Source organism: Mya arenaria, chromosome 11, assembly GCF_026914265.1.
Source record: "Mya arenaria isolate MELC-2E11 chromosome 11, ASM2691426v1".
In the NCBI taxonomy this organism is placed as follows: domain Eukaryota; kingdom Metazoa; phylum Mollusca; class Bivalvia; order Myida; family Myidae; genus Mya; species Mya arenaria.
Window position 1 is genome coordinate 7,261,627 of NC_069132.1, and position 13,610 is coordinate 7,275,236.

The 13,610-nt window shown below is 34.9% G+C and overlaps 1 protein-coding gene across 2 annotated transcripts; it reads left to right on the top strand.

Annotated features, from left to right (window-relative positions):
- Window positions 1-2,112: 2,112 nt before the first annotated feature.
- Window positions 2,113-13,230, top strand: LOC128209198 (ribosomal RNA processing protein 36 homolog). 2 transcript variants are annotated; one of them, XM_052913126.1, is made up of 10 exons: window positions 2,113-2,210; window positions 5,043-5,370; window positions 5,938-5,953; window positions 7,750-7,810; window positions 8,652-8,723; window positions 9,324-9,390; window positions 9,653-9,757; window positions 10,364-10,438; window positions 11,211-11,328; window positions 13,023-13,230. In XM_052913126.1, exons 2-10 carry the CDS (start codon window positions 5,047-5,049, stop codon window positions 13,166-13,168), a joined length of 984 nt encoding a protein of 327 aa, XP_052769086.1. In that variant the 5' UTR covers window positions 2,113-2,210; window positions 5,043-5,046; the 3' UTR covers window positions 13,169-13,230. The 2 variants fall into 2 exon arrangements, with proteins under 2 accessions (XP_052769086.1, XP_052769087.1); XM_052913127.1 differs by lacking the exon at window positions 2,113-2,210 and having other exon boundaries at window positions 5,069-5,370; window positions 5,938-5,952; window positions 7,748-7,810.
- The last annotated feature ends 380 nt before the right edge of the window (window positions 13,231-13,610 follow it).

Genomic DNA, 13,610 nt, shown 5'->3' on the forward strand with positions numbered 1-13,610 from the left:
CAAGGCTAGTATATACAGTTAAATACTATACGGAATTAGACACAAGGCTAGTATATACAGTTAAATACTATACGGAATTAGACACAAGGCTAGTATATACAGTTAAATACTATACGGAATTAGACACAAGGCTAGTATATACAGTTAAATACTATACGGAATTAGACACAAGGCTAATATATACAGTTAAATACTATACGGAATTAGACACAAGGCTAGTATATACAGTTAAATACTATACGGAATTAGACACAAGGCTAGTATATACAGTTAAATACTATACGGAATTAGACACAAGGCTAGTATATACAGTTAAATACTATACAGAATTAGACACAAGGCTAGTATATACAGTTAAATACTATACGGAATTAGACACAAGGCTAGTATATACAGTTAAATACTATACGGAATTAGACACAAGGCTAGTATATACAGTTAAATACTATACGGAATTAGACACAAGGCTAGTATATACAGTTAAATACTATACGGAATTAGACACAAGGCTAGTATATACAGTTAAATACATTCAATGGAGTTTCATTTAATTTCGTACTTGTCACTATTTCACTTGTAACCTTTTTTTATCACAGTTTACCCTGAACCGAAATAAAACGTTACAAGTGGGAGATTTTAAAAATACTCATTAACTAGTTTAGCCCACTCCCCCTACTCACCCAAGTGAGCTCCATTTTTGCTACGGTTGCAGGGCGCTAACCTCAACATTGATCTATGAAGACATTTTGATGCGTTTGTCACTTTGTGGTACGTCTGTGTTGTTTTGTACGTTGTGTTCTCTCGTGTAGTGTATGTTAGGTCTAGATAAGACTTCTGCCTTTAAACTTGTATATTCGTGAATTTCTTCTGGCTTGCCCCTGTAGTTTTCGTTATATATCCTAACAATTAAATGTTAATAACAGAACCATATTATGACGTGCAGATGCATATTTCATAACGTTTGGCTAAAACTTAACTAATAATACAAATTTTAAACACGAGTCCTGTTGGTCTAAAGTTACTCTCAAGTTAAAACCGAGTTTACGCTATTGCATTGCAACAATGTGCGCAGCGGTTTTGTGTAGCAGCAACTCTTTCTCTCTCCTTCCACAATATTACGTCTGTATTTGCAAATGAACTTAGCATTTCAAGGTTTTAAAGCATTGAATGATAAGTGCACCCTAATCCATCACGATATTTTCAAATCAAGTATAACATTAATCAGGGGGCGTAATAAGGTTTGATACAAATTTAGGCGAGAAATGTTCACTTGCAAACAAAATGGTGGATATTTAAGAAAAAGTACAAATTCTTGGTTAGAGCGCATTGCTACTGTTCCGGCGGTCGTTGGTTCGATCCCCACATCGGGCGCATTTTTCCTCCACGGTTTACTTTAATGGTGGCAGCGGTAAACGGCATGAGTGACTCCTTCGGACTTAAATGTTAAAGGTGCTGGCTGGGAGAGTAGTGTGTGTGTGTGTGTCTGGGGGTGGGGGGTAAGAACCAACCATTCAGTTAGCTCAGTTAGTTAGAGCGCCGTGCTAGTGTCCCAGCGGTCGTGTATACGAGCCCTACATCGGAAGCACTTTTCCCTTCAGGATTACTTTAGATGTTTATAAATGAACACGTTCATATTATACACATTTCACGTATTTTTTTTGTCAAATATGGCCTTTCTGTACATGATGTAACTGTGATTGCATGTATACATATATGGTCCATATTTCCAAACTTTATGTTTATCACTCGACTTTACCCGTCGTCTAGTCGTTTGTTTGTGTATTTACGCTTCACTTTGTTTGTTGCAAACATATTTTGAAAACTTTGTTAGACTAAAAACAATCCGGGCCTCCTCTCAACAGAACAAGTGATCCATGCTGTTCGGTTTAAATTACGTGTATACCACAGACTTACGGGGATTTAATGCGTTGGCGATTAAACCATAGATATAAAGAATTAGAAAGCAAATATACTTACCTTTTTTAACAATGTATTATTTGATATTTTATTTTTCCAAAACGGTAAAGGTTATATTAGTAAAGCTGCTTAAGTTAATTATAGTGCAATGATTACATCTCTGTGCCGACTTTTACTTTCTTTTTGGCGATTTTCACAACGGGTAAATATTTCGGTTAACGTCACCTGTTTTCGCGTCATAAATATCTGAATTAATTTTTCGGCAAAAAAAGCAAAGCGCTTTGATATTTTAGGTAAAAGCTAAGATTTTGATTCACGAATTCCTGTTTTTCTCAATTGTTTACTTAAGTACCTTTGCATTGTAATATTTTTATGTGTTGAAGAAATTTATTTCGGACAGGACAAAAGTTCGGATGAAAATGATATTAGTTCTTAAAGATGCACTCCTACTCCAAAACAAGATGTACCGCAATTAAGACAATTGTTATGCCCCCCCTTCGACGAAGAGTGGTATATTGCTTTGCACATGTCAGTCGGTTAGTCTAAAATAATAGACGTGTTATACGGGATTCTTCCAATCCCTAACGTCTAAACGGGAATGTGCAAAAAACGGGGGTGTTTTAAAAATATTGAAATTGTTTTAAGTGAAGTATTTTATGGTTGAAATTGATCATAAAGAGTTATATTCATACTTTACCATGTAAGTGAAATGTTATTTTGCAATAAACAAGCATTTAATGCATTAAGACAAGTTGTTTACCTTTCCAATAAAACGAAAGTTGACTGACACAGACAACAATTATGCGAAGGGGAAGGACTCGATACAATCGTAATAGCTCGGCCTCCTCCGACAAAGCTTCGAGATAGACCTCGTTATACAATCGTAACAACTCGGCCTAGCTACAATAATGAGCGATCAGGGATACTTTTTTATTATTTTGACATTTCATGTGTATCCCTGTGTCACCAGTCTGCCATAGTCTAAAAATCGTCAAAAGACTGGTTGACGGCCATTTAGGTGGACTACAACTCGGCCATGGCCGAAATGTTCCGAGCGATTTAAAACTGTGCCCTAAAGCCTTGCAGGTGCCCTTCATGTATATATCGTTATGTTTTGACAGAATGAAATGAAGAAAAGCCGTCAAACTCATAATTATAAGTTGGATATTTATTTTTTTTGTGTACGGAACTAATATAAAATAACGTTATCTGGTAATATTTCTTGTTTTTATGATATTTTATAGACGCTATATGCTTTAACCCGGAATCCTGATCGGAACAACCACACACTTTTGATACTAAACAATTTGTACATGAAGGATTTGCCATATCAAAAATCTAAAAAAAATCCGTCAACTTACAATTATTTGGACTAGTCGGTCGGTCTGTTGGCAGATCAAAGTGTAACGGTCCGCTGTAGGCGGATGTGGCATTGTGCGATCATAATATTCCGTATAAAACGGAAGTATGTTCGTAGTACGTATGTTAACTTGGTAATATGCAAATTAGCAAAGCCCGGGATCTGTAAGAATAGAGAAGTTAGTGTATATAAAGACCAGTGGACCCCTTCAGGGTCGAGCATGCTTTTCCCTGAAGGGATCTGTTGGTGTTTGTTTCATTACGCCAGAAAGTTCGGCTATCTGGTGTTTGTTTGTTTGACGGTGCATGTTACAAAAGCTTGTCCGAGTGATAACTCAACAATCCGTGGACCTATTGTCATCAAACTTAACATGTAGGTTGGGCCTGACTAGTAGATGACCCCTATCGATTTCAGGGGTAATCGGGTCAAAGGTCAAGGTCACAGTGACCTTTAATGGTAAAAGGATTTTAAAGCTTGTCTGAGTCATAATTGAACAATGACTAGACCTTTGATCATCAAACTTGACATGGAGGCTGGGCCTGACCAGTAGATGACCCCTATTGATTTTACGAGTTCTCAGGTTAAGGTCACAGTGACCTTGAATGAGAAACTGCTCTTTGAGTGATAACTCTACAATGCCTGCACCCATGACCCTCAATCTTGACTTGGGGTTGGGCCTGACCTGTTAATGACCCCTTTTGACTTAGGGGTCGTCGGGTCAAAGGTCATGGTGACCTTGAACGCAAAGAGCTTGTCTGTGTGATAACAATGCCTGCACCCATGACCTTCAAACTTGACACCTAGGTTGAGCAGTTGATGACCCCTATGGATTTTGAATGGTCGTAGTTTTAAAACTGCCTCAAAGGCATGCAATGTCAAATCAGCTTTTATTTCGGTCCATGCATATTTCATTCAATTGACCAAATAATCCTGACAACATGGCGCTCAGGGGGGGGGGGGGGGGGGGGGGGCATGATGTTTGACAAACATCTCTTGTTTTAATTTACCAAAAAGGATGAATGGATATCGAAAACAGTGGGTCTTATCAAGGATACTGTGATAAATTTAAAAGAGAGATTCAGAAAACACATTTCTACCTTATGTCATGATTAAATTGTGGATGTAAATGTCCGGCATGATATAAACTCCAATGTGTTTGGTTAAGAGCTATTTTTTTGTATTTCGGATATGTTGAATGTTCGTTATCTCAAGTATTTTCCTAGGTCCTGACAACTTTGACATAATTAGTTTTGACTGTATTTTTAACAAATATTTTTTTGTACTGTATACATTTATTTGAATGTGCTTCATCAAGGGTTTATATTTAAAATTGATTTAAAAATTAAAGGGTTATTTAAATGTTTTGAAAAATGTACGGAAATCAATGTGAAATCCAATTTTGGAGAAGTAAAAACCACTAAGAAATCATTTATTATTTACAAATATTTTTTTATTGTACATTTTTTACATATATTCAAATATGCTTAATACAAGGTTCTCGATTAATTTGAATAAAAAAGGACGAAGTAAGAGATTTTTTTTACAAAAATGTACGTTTTTTTTTGTCTGACATGATATATATAAAGGATATTGTAATAGGATGCTTTTTTAGGACTTTGTCTATATTGCATCTTGTTCAGTGTTACTGTTATAACTACTAAAGCATTATTATCTGTACACTGAATGATAAATAGCTTATTATATATATGCTGTTTAAAGTCAAAGTCAACACTTGAGACTGCACTATAGCCTCTCTGAATTTCAGGACAATGGAAGAGCAAAGTGGAACAGACAGTGACAGTTCAGATTTAAGCTCTGATGGTCTGAATCATATGCCTAGTAGTAGTGTGAAGAGAAAGTTTTCACCTGTCAAACAACAGGGAGTATCACATTCACCTAAAAAACAGAGAGGCACAGAAACCTTACATGGCAATAAAAAGTCAAAAAGGAAAGAACCTGGTGAAAATAAAGACTTGCACATGCTTCCGGAATCATCCAATGAAGAAAGTGGTTCTTCATCAGTTGAGGGTGAGGAAGAAAATTCAGATTCAGAATCTGCACCTGCAGATGAGCAACCAGAGGATAAGCAACTGGTTAGTCAGGCCTTTGTCAACTCTTCGTTTCTCAATATAATGTTGGCGTCATTATTTTCTATATTCATAATGTCCGTGCTCCTCATTTAACTTTTGGTGAAAGGGGCCCTAAGAAGATTTTTAGACTAAATCAATAATTATTTTTGTATAACTTTTTATCAAAACAATTCATCCTTTTTTAAAATACATAAATCTTATTACGCATTAGACAAAATCATAGGTGTTTATCCTGAGGGGAAATTTTTACTGTCATCAGTGTTCTCAATAAAACCTGGCTGCTGGCTGAAACAGTTCAAATGACAATTATGGGCTGGTTCAAATTTGAAAAAAAAAAATAAGTGAATTTTATGCACAATAAGTAATTGCTGGTTGGTTACATTGCAATTAGAGACGGTACAACTGAAACTAATTGACAACCCTGTGTTAATGGGGACTAAAGTGTACCTTGTTTATGTAAATTGGGATTGAAATTCAGCCCCTAAGTGAGCAGATTGAGGACTCTGTCATACCATCGTCAACATTGTTCTTACAAAAAGTCTCTAGATTGTTCTTGTTTTGTCTTTTCAGGCTGCTATCAAAAAAGGTAAGCATTTAATAGTGAGTCAAATCAAAGCGCTTACTCAGGTATTTTAGCTGGATTTCATTATATAAAAGGGCTTGTAATGGGACTACCCGTATACACATTATTTTTTAAAAAACACATGCCATATTATGTATAAAGTGTATAAATATTCAAATAAAAATCTTGCATGGTTTCAAAGTTAATGCCAACTTTTTTCATGAAAACAAAAAGGCTTTTAGAAATAGAATAGTTTTTGTGTCGCCTGAAAAGACGACATATAATAGGGGTTACTTTTGGCGGCGGCGGCGGCGTCCTGGTCCCATTTTCGCTTGTCCGGGGTATATCTCCTAAACTATTAGTGGTATCAACTTGAAATTTCATATGTAAATAGATCTAATTGAGGGCAAGTGCACTGCACAAGAACTGTTACTCTTGCTTCCATATTTTTAGAGTTATTGCCCTTTGTTATTTTTCATGCTTAAATTTTTGTCCGGGGCATATCTTGTAGAATATAAGAGTTATCAACTTGAAACTTTATATGTAGATAGATCTCATAGAGGGCAAGTGCAGTGCACGTGCAGTGTACAATAAGAGTAACTCTTGCTTACTTAGTTTTAAAGTTATTGCCCTTTGTTAATTTTCATGCTTAAAGTTTTGTTCGGGGCATATCTTGAAGAATATAAGAGGTATCAACTTGAAACTTCATAGCTAGATAGATCTCATTGAGGGCAAGTGCAGTGCACAAGAACCGTTACTCTTGCTGCCATATTTTTAGAGTTATTGCCCTTTGTAAATTTCTTGCTTAGGTTTTGTCCGTGGCATATCTCGTAAACTATAGGGGGTATCAACCTGAAACTTATTCCGTAGGTATATCTGATTGAGGGAAAGTGCAGTGCACAAAACCGTAACTCTTGCATCTATATGTTTAGAGTTATTGCCCTTTGTTAATTTTCATGCTTAAAGTTTTGTCCGGGGCATATCTTGAAGAATATAAGAGGTATCAACTTGAAAATTCATAGCTAGATAGATCTCATTGAGGGCAAGTGCAGTGCACAAGAACCGTAACTCTTGCTGCCATATTTTTAGAGTTATTGCCCTTTGTTAATTTTCATGCTTAGGTTTTGTCCGTGGCATATCTCGTAAACTATCTATACAAGGTATCAACCTGAAACTTATTCCGTAGGTATATCTGATTGAGGAAAAGTGCAGTGCACAAAAACCGTAACTCTTGCATCTATATGTTTAGAGTTATTGACCTTTGTTAATTTTCAAGCTTAAATTTTGTCTGTTGGTGAATTGGAGTCTTACTTCAGCCATCATAAACCGGTCTGGATAGCAGTTTAGACAGAAGAAAGACAGAGATGCTCATTTCACACCTGAAAACGTATTAATCCATTATCTTCAAATTATTTCTCAATGTCATTGACTTCAGTATTTATTGTGCTCATTTTTGCTTATATAACCAATTGCTTGCTCCTGGCTTAACGTTGTTACCTTCAGTTCAAATGCCACCTACACTTGAAAGTTAAATGGCAACATCATTGTCTATAAATGAATAAAATGCCAATCTAACAGCTATAATGTCGACAGTAAATAATTTGTCAGGCGACACATCCGACTCACGGAGTTCTAGTTAAACATTACACTTAACGTTTTAAACACCCTCCAAACAAACATGCTAAAACAATTGAAAGTTGGCTTAAAAGATTTATAAGTCTTTTATCTACAGATCCTGGATCAGTTGTATTTAGCTACCAACTGTATCCTTGAAGTTTCTTATTATTTAAACAGTGATATATTTTTTATTTAAATTTCAGAGCTTTCAGAAATGCCCCTGGAAGACCTCATCAAAATTAAAGAGAAACTAGGACTCAAGGCGTAAGTGCTTTTTAGCCAGATTTTTCAATGGAAAATGATGTGTTATAAAAATTCGGGCTTGCTTCGATAAGGCGGGCAGGTTTATGTTGTTTACAATTCTGCATCAATGTTTATTCCATGTCCTAATTCCAATAGTTTTTATTCAATTGTTATAAAACTCGGTCTGAATACAAGTTTGTATGTTGTCTTAAATAGATATGAATATTTGTCATCTCAGGTAAAAAAAAAACTAGGTCACTAGGCCACTAGATCAAATCTTAGAAGCAAAAACATCCGCTTTATAAATTGATTTTTTTTATCCAATTGTCAGAATACTTGTCTGCATGTCCACATGAACAATTATTTTTAACTGTAAACTGAGGTCAAAAAGTAGTTCACTAGGTCAAACCTTAGAGAGAAAGAAGGCTGTCATGTACATTCAATCCTTTATATGTAATTGTTAGGAAGCTTCTTCACAATACTTGTATGCATGTTGTCTTCAACAATTATGAATATGGGTCATCTCTGGTAAAAAATTATGCCACTAAGCTAAAAACTAGGTCACTTGGCCAAACAATACAATAATGGTAGTGAAAAGCAAAATTTTATTAATTACTGCCCACTATCCATTCATACTATTGAAAAAACGCCATTCTCAAAATGAAACATTCGGCTATTATGTGATGTTCTGCATTGCCTCTTGTATAAAAATATGTCAGATTTTAGGAATTTCACTTAGATAGTCTGTCATGATGTGTTGTAGAAAATATCTATGGTAGGAAAGTGTACAAGCACTTGAAACATGTATTTGCATAGTTTTACTTGGCCTTATGCATATAGTGTTTTTACACGTATGTTGCAGATTCAACAAAATCATGTTTGGAGACAAGTTTGAGAACAAGAGGAAAGTTTTCAAAAGGGATAACAAAAACAGGTAAATATTTCTAAATGAAAAAAGATACCTCTTGTAAAGGCCTATGTGTATTGAACATAGTGTCACTGTGTGGTATCAGACCAACTTTTTTGAGTTTTAGCTAGACTTTTAAATGGGTGATGGAGAAAAAGGGCACAGTGCTATTAAAGTGCGAAAAGGGCAGATTGTATTTAACTTTGAGGAACTAATTATTAAGAATTTTACAGGAACTGCTGGAATTTGCATTTAGTTGACACATTAAAAAATAGACTTTTGGGCAAAGAAGCAGCATGCTTCACTTAAAAATATTCTACATAAAATCCAGATTTTGAGCAATCATGGAAAGCATTACCAATGCAAGTGGGGCTTGTGCTTCTTTTACCACCACAGCTTATCAGTATTTATTGTAAACATGTTGACCTTTTTCGAGCGACCAAGATGGAGCAACACACATTGTACATGATTGTGATGGTTCTTTCTTTTACAAGAAATATTTTGAGCTTATTTGAACTCTTACTTTAAGATATTAATTGTATCAGATATTTAAATAAATCTATGACGTCTTTTAGCTTTAATTAATATATTTAAATTATCAATGTAGTTGTTTTTGTTTCAAAACAGACCAATGGAGATTTCTGCAAAGAGGAAGGTACCATTGCTTCGCCATCATGATGTGCCAAAAGAAAAGGTTTGCTCATACATAAAGCTATCTAAAAAATATAAAATGAGTTTACTAGTTGTTTTGTCTCCCTAAAAGGGTAATAATTCATATCATTTAAGAGTTGATTATTTAGCTGATTCTTCAAGCATTTAAGTCAGAGCTTGCACTATTCCTTGTTCATTAAATATAATTGTACAAGATACATATATTTTATTAGAATGTGCTCTGTATCAGTTTAACTACATAAGGTAAAGGATGCATGCTCTCTATTTGTTTTCAATGTGGCCAGGTTCGTCGAGACCCTCGGTTTGATGATCTGTCAGGGGAGTTTAAGGATGAGCACTTTCAGCGCAACTTCTCCTTCCTGTCGGATGTGAAAGCCAGGGAGAAACAGGTACTCCTTTCTACTAAATGTCATATTGGAGTGAAAATTTAAAGTATTTGTATATACTTACTCACATTTGCGACTTTCATGTTTATTTTAAGGCTGTCATGAACTTCAATTTTATGATAGAAGTTTTAGTATTGTTATTCATTCAAAAAATGTTTGTTCTTTGGTTTATAGACAAAAGATGGGAATTAAAAACAAACCATGAAGAATAAACAAACCATGAAGAATACTTGTCTTGTTTTATGAGTGGTGCAATTTCATTGACTGTCAGCATTCTTTAGTTATATGTATATTAATTATTATGATCATGTTATCAGTTCAGCACTATAGTGCTATACATGTATGTTCTGAATGACTCTTTTAAATTAATGTGCAAAACAAAAACAGATTTGGCTTTCAGCCAAGACCAAGGTAGTACATTGCTGAATAAATACATGGCATATTTTAAAGTTTTGTAATTTTTGAAATGGGAAGTTTTGACAGCGATTTAAATATCGGTAAGCACCTGAACAGCAAAAACACGCACAACATTTCTCTTCTTATTTGTGTTACCGCTGTCTGTTCGGTTAAAATACTACTACATGTCGTATGTATTTTGATCTTTTTCAGTTGGTTCAAAAGAAGCTGCAAAAAACGACCAATGAAAAGAAGAAAGAAGACCTCAGCAAGCTATTAAATAAAATGGTAATGCTATATGCATGTATGTCTGTGACTGTCAGGTTAACTACATGTTAATGTATGTAAGACAACGAAATGAAGTATACACCATGTCTTTCTGTACGCCTTCAAACACAATGAAAGTCTGCATGTATCAAAATTTATATAAGTTTATATCATACAAGTGTTTAAGTGTTCAATTACAAATTGTTTCTCAGAAAATGTTTGGAACATTCTGTCAGATTGATTACAAACAGCTTTTTCTGTCAATATTACCATTCAGCATTGAGGACCTAAAGATAATAAACATCATCGATATAAGGGAACTGGAAAAATCATATGGTTAAAATTAGTGTTGGGAATCGGTTTCAATTTTACTATCGAAAATCGGTTCCACTCAAGTAACTGATTATCGATAGTACAATCGTTTTTTTTAAATACTAGATAAAACCTTAAGTGAAGTTTGATTCATGCACATTATTAAACTCTTAATCATTATATGCATATACGTTATGTCTATGATTAAAGTTATTTAATAAGTGTTATATAAAAAATAGTTCATTTTTACTTGCTCATTGTGGCTTTCATCAGCCATTTTGTTAAAGAACATCTGAACACCTACTTATATTTTTTTTTCATTTTTTTTTCTATGATCGATTATAACCAAATACAATCGATTGTCGTCGATTTCAGGCCCAACCAATCGATTTTTGATTATAATCGATCATCGGAACATCACTAGTTAAAATGTTTCCTTTATGAATACAGTAGATTATGACTTGTTGTATAATGTATTCAGACCCAAAGTGAACAGAAGGAGGAGCGAGAGAAGAAGCAGGCTGACTTAGAAAAGTCCTGGAAGAGCAAAGAAAAGGAGCTGGTGAAGGAGGGCAAAACCCCCTACTTCCTTAAGAAAGGTAGGAAACAATGAAAGTAAAACTTTTACTTCCAGAAAGATAGGACTCTAATAAGACATACAACGTCTTTAAGAAAGGTAGAATATTCCTCCAAGACCCCATAGCCCTTAAGGAAGGTACATGTACTATGTAAAGTACTTCATAAGGCAAGTATGTCACAGTAGAAATTATTGAAATTCTTTTGGCTGAAAAAATGAATATACAAAATAGAAATTATTTTGGTTCAAAAAGTGAATATACAAAATGGGCATGAGAGTCATTATTAAATCTACATTTATAAATCCATACTTTGGGGAGGTGAGAAAGACATCATACTTCCCTAAAAAGGGTAGGGAATATGAGAGAGACATCATTCTTAAGAATGATGTGAAGAGTAAGAAAGACATCATGCTTCCACAAGAAAGGTAGGACATGTGAAGTAGTCACCATACTCTTTAAGTAAGGTAGGTTATTTGAACAAGACCCATACAGACAAAAGTAAGGTCATGTGAGAAAGACACCATTCTTAAGACAGAGACATGAGAGCATGACCCGTATTTTCTAAATTATGGCAGGACATGTGTAGGAGACCTTGTATTTCCTTACTAAAGGTAGGAGTTGTGAGCAAGACCTGTACTTCCATAAGATAGTTAGGCCATTTTAGAAAGAATCAATACTTATTTTAAGAAAGGTAGGACATGTGAACCCATACAGAAATAACAATAGGACATGTGAGCAACATTTAAGACTTCATGTATCGAAGAAAATGTAGGGCATTTGAGCACGATTTCAAACTACTGATACTTTCTGAATAATGGTAAGGCATTTGCACAAGATATAGGACAAACTTAATAAAGGCCAGACATATAACTTAAACCCTATTCTTCTTAAAGAAAGTTAAAACACACAATACCATATATTTCATTATGATGGTAGGAAACAATGAGCTAACTTTCTTGTAAGAAGATGCCCACAAGGGCCTATGCTCAAGTGACATGGCTTGTTTGATCATTTTCTTTACTGATACCTCACTTTAAACATTTTGCCTTAGTTCATGGGCACCACAGTTAGTCTTGTAACATATAATGAGCAATTGTGAATTTTGTCATTTATATTTTACTCAAAAAAACAAGTAAATAAACATTATTGAAGACTCAATTGTGTTCACAAGCTCAATTATATCAATATCAAGGGCCATAATCCAGTCATGCATTAGCTATCTGGTTTTTGAAAGGAACACAAGTCACATCAATATTTTAGTTCTGTACGCATTTGATTTAGATACAATCAAACTGAAGACTTTAACACACTCTCAATAAGTTGTATACGGATGCACGGACAATGGACACTGGCCATCACACAATTTATTCTGGCCTTTGGCCAGTAAAGCTTAAAACTAGGACATGTGAGCAAGATCCTGTACTTATTAAGAATGGGAGGGAATGTGAGGAAGACCCTGTACTTCTTTTAGATAGGTAGGACATGTAGTACCTCATAACTGCTTAAAAAAGGTAAAAAGCAATAAGCAAACTTCTTGAAGAAAGGTAGGACATGGAGCAAGACTCTGTACTTTAATAAGATAGGTATGGCATGTGGCCAAGAACATGTACTTTCTTAGAAAGCCTTCAAGGTAGGACATCCTAGCCATGCTCTCATCTACCTAAAATAGGGTACTTCCTAGCATAATATATTCACCTTTTGTTTTGATTTTCCAGGTGATCGCAAGAAGCTGGAGTTGGCCGAGAGGTATCGAGATCTGCAGAAAACTGGCAAGTTGGATCAGTATCTGTCCAAGAAACACAAACGGAATGCACAGAAGGACCGCCGAAAACTGCCAAACAGACACGACAGATACACATAGCTGTGTCATTGTGTTCGTTTTGTATACATGTACATATTCTAATAAACTGATGATTCGCTGTATAGTTTTCTTCTAATGTTTCTGACCCCTCTTTAAAGGACCGATATACTTGACTAGGTCTGTCCAAAATGTTTGTTGACAAATTTGTTACAGAAAATATTACCGATGTAACAAAACTATTTAAAGCGTATCACTTCAACCAGCAGCCATTTACAATATGTTAAACCTAAAACTGTGAAGAAACATAAATCATATACAAAATTATGCATAAGTCTTAGTCAATGTACTTTCGGTGCTTGAAATAGTGTGTGCTACCAGGTTTGCTTGGTTTTTAGTATGTTATGCACTATCCTAGGTCTTAGTCAAGATTCATTCTAAAGCAGCGATATTCTATAAAAATAAAATTCTCTGACAACATTTACATTAACTTTGCTAGGACGTC

Bases quoted from the DNA above. Each gene is read 5' to 3' on its own strand.
- LOC128209198 (XM_052913126.1), top strand. From the start codon at position 5,047: ATGGAAGAGCAAAGTGGAACAGACAGTGACAGTTCAGATTTAAGCTCT. The intron at 8,724-9,323 runs GTAAATATTTCT...GTTTCAAAACAG, and splicing joins AAAAGGGATAACAAAAACAG to ACCAATGGAGATTTCTGCAA. The intron at 11,329-13,022 runs GTAGGAAACAAT...TTGATTTTCCAG, and splicing joins CCCCTACTTCCTTAAGAAAG to GTGATCGCAAGAAGCTGGAG.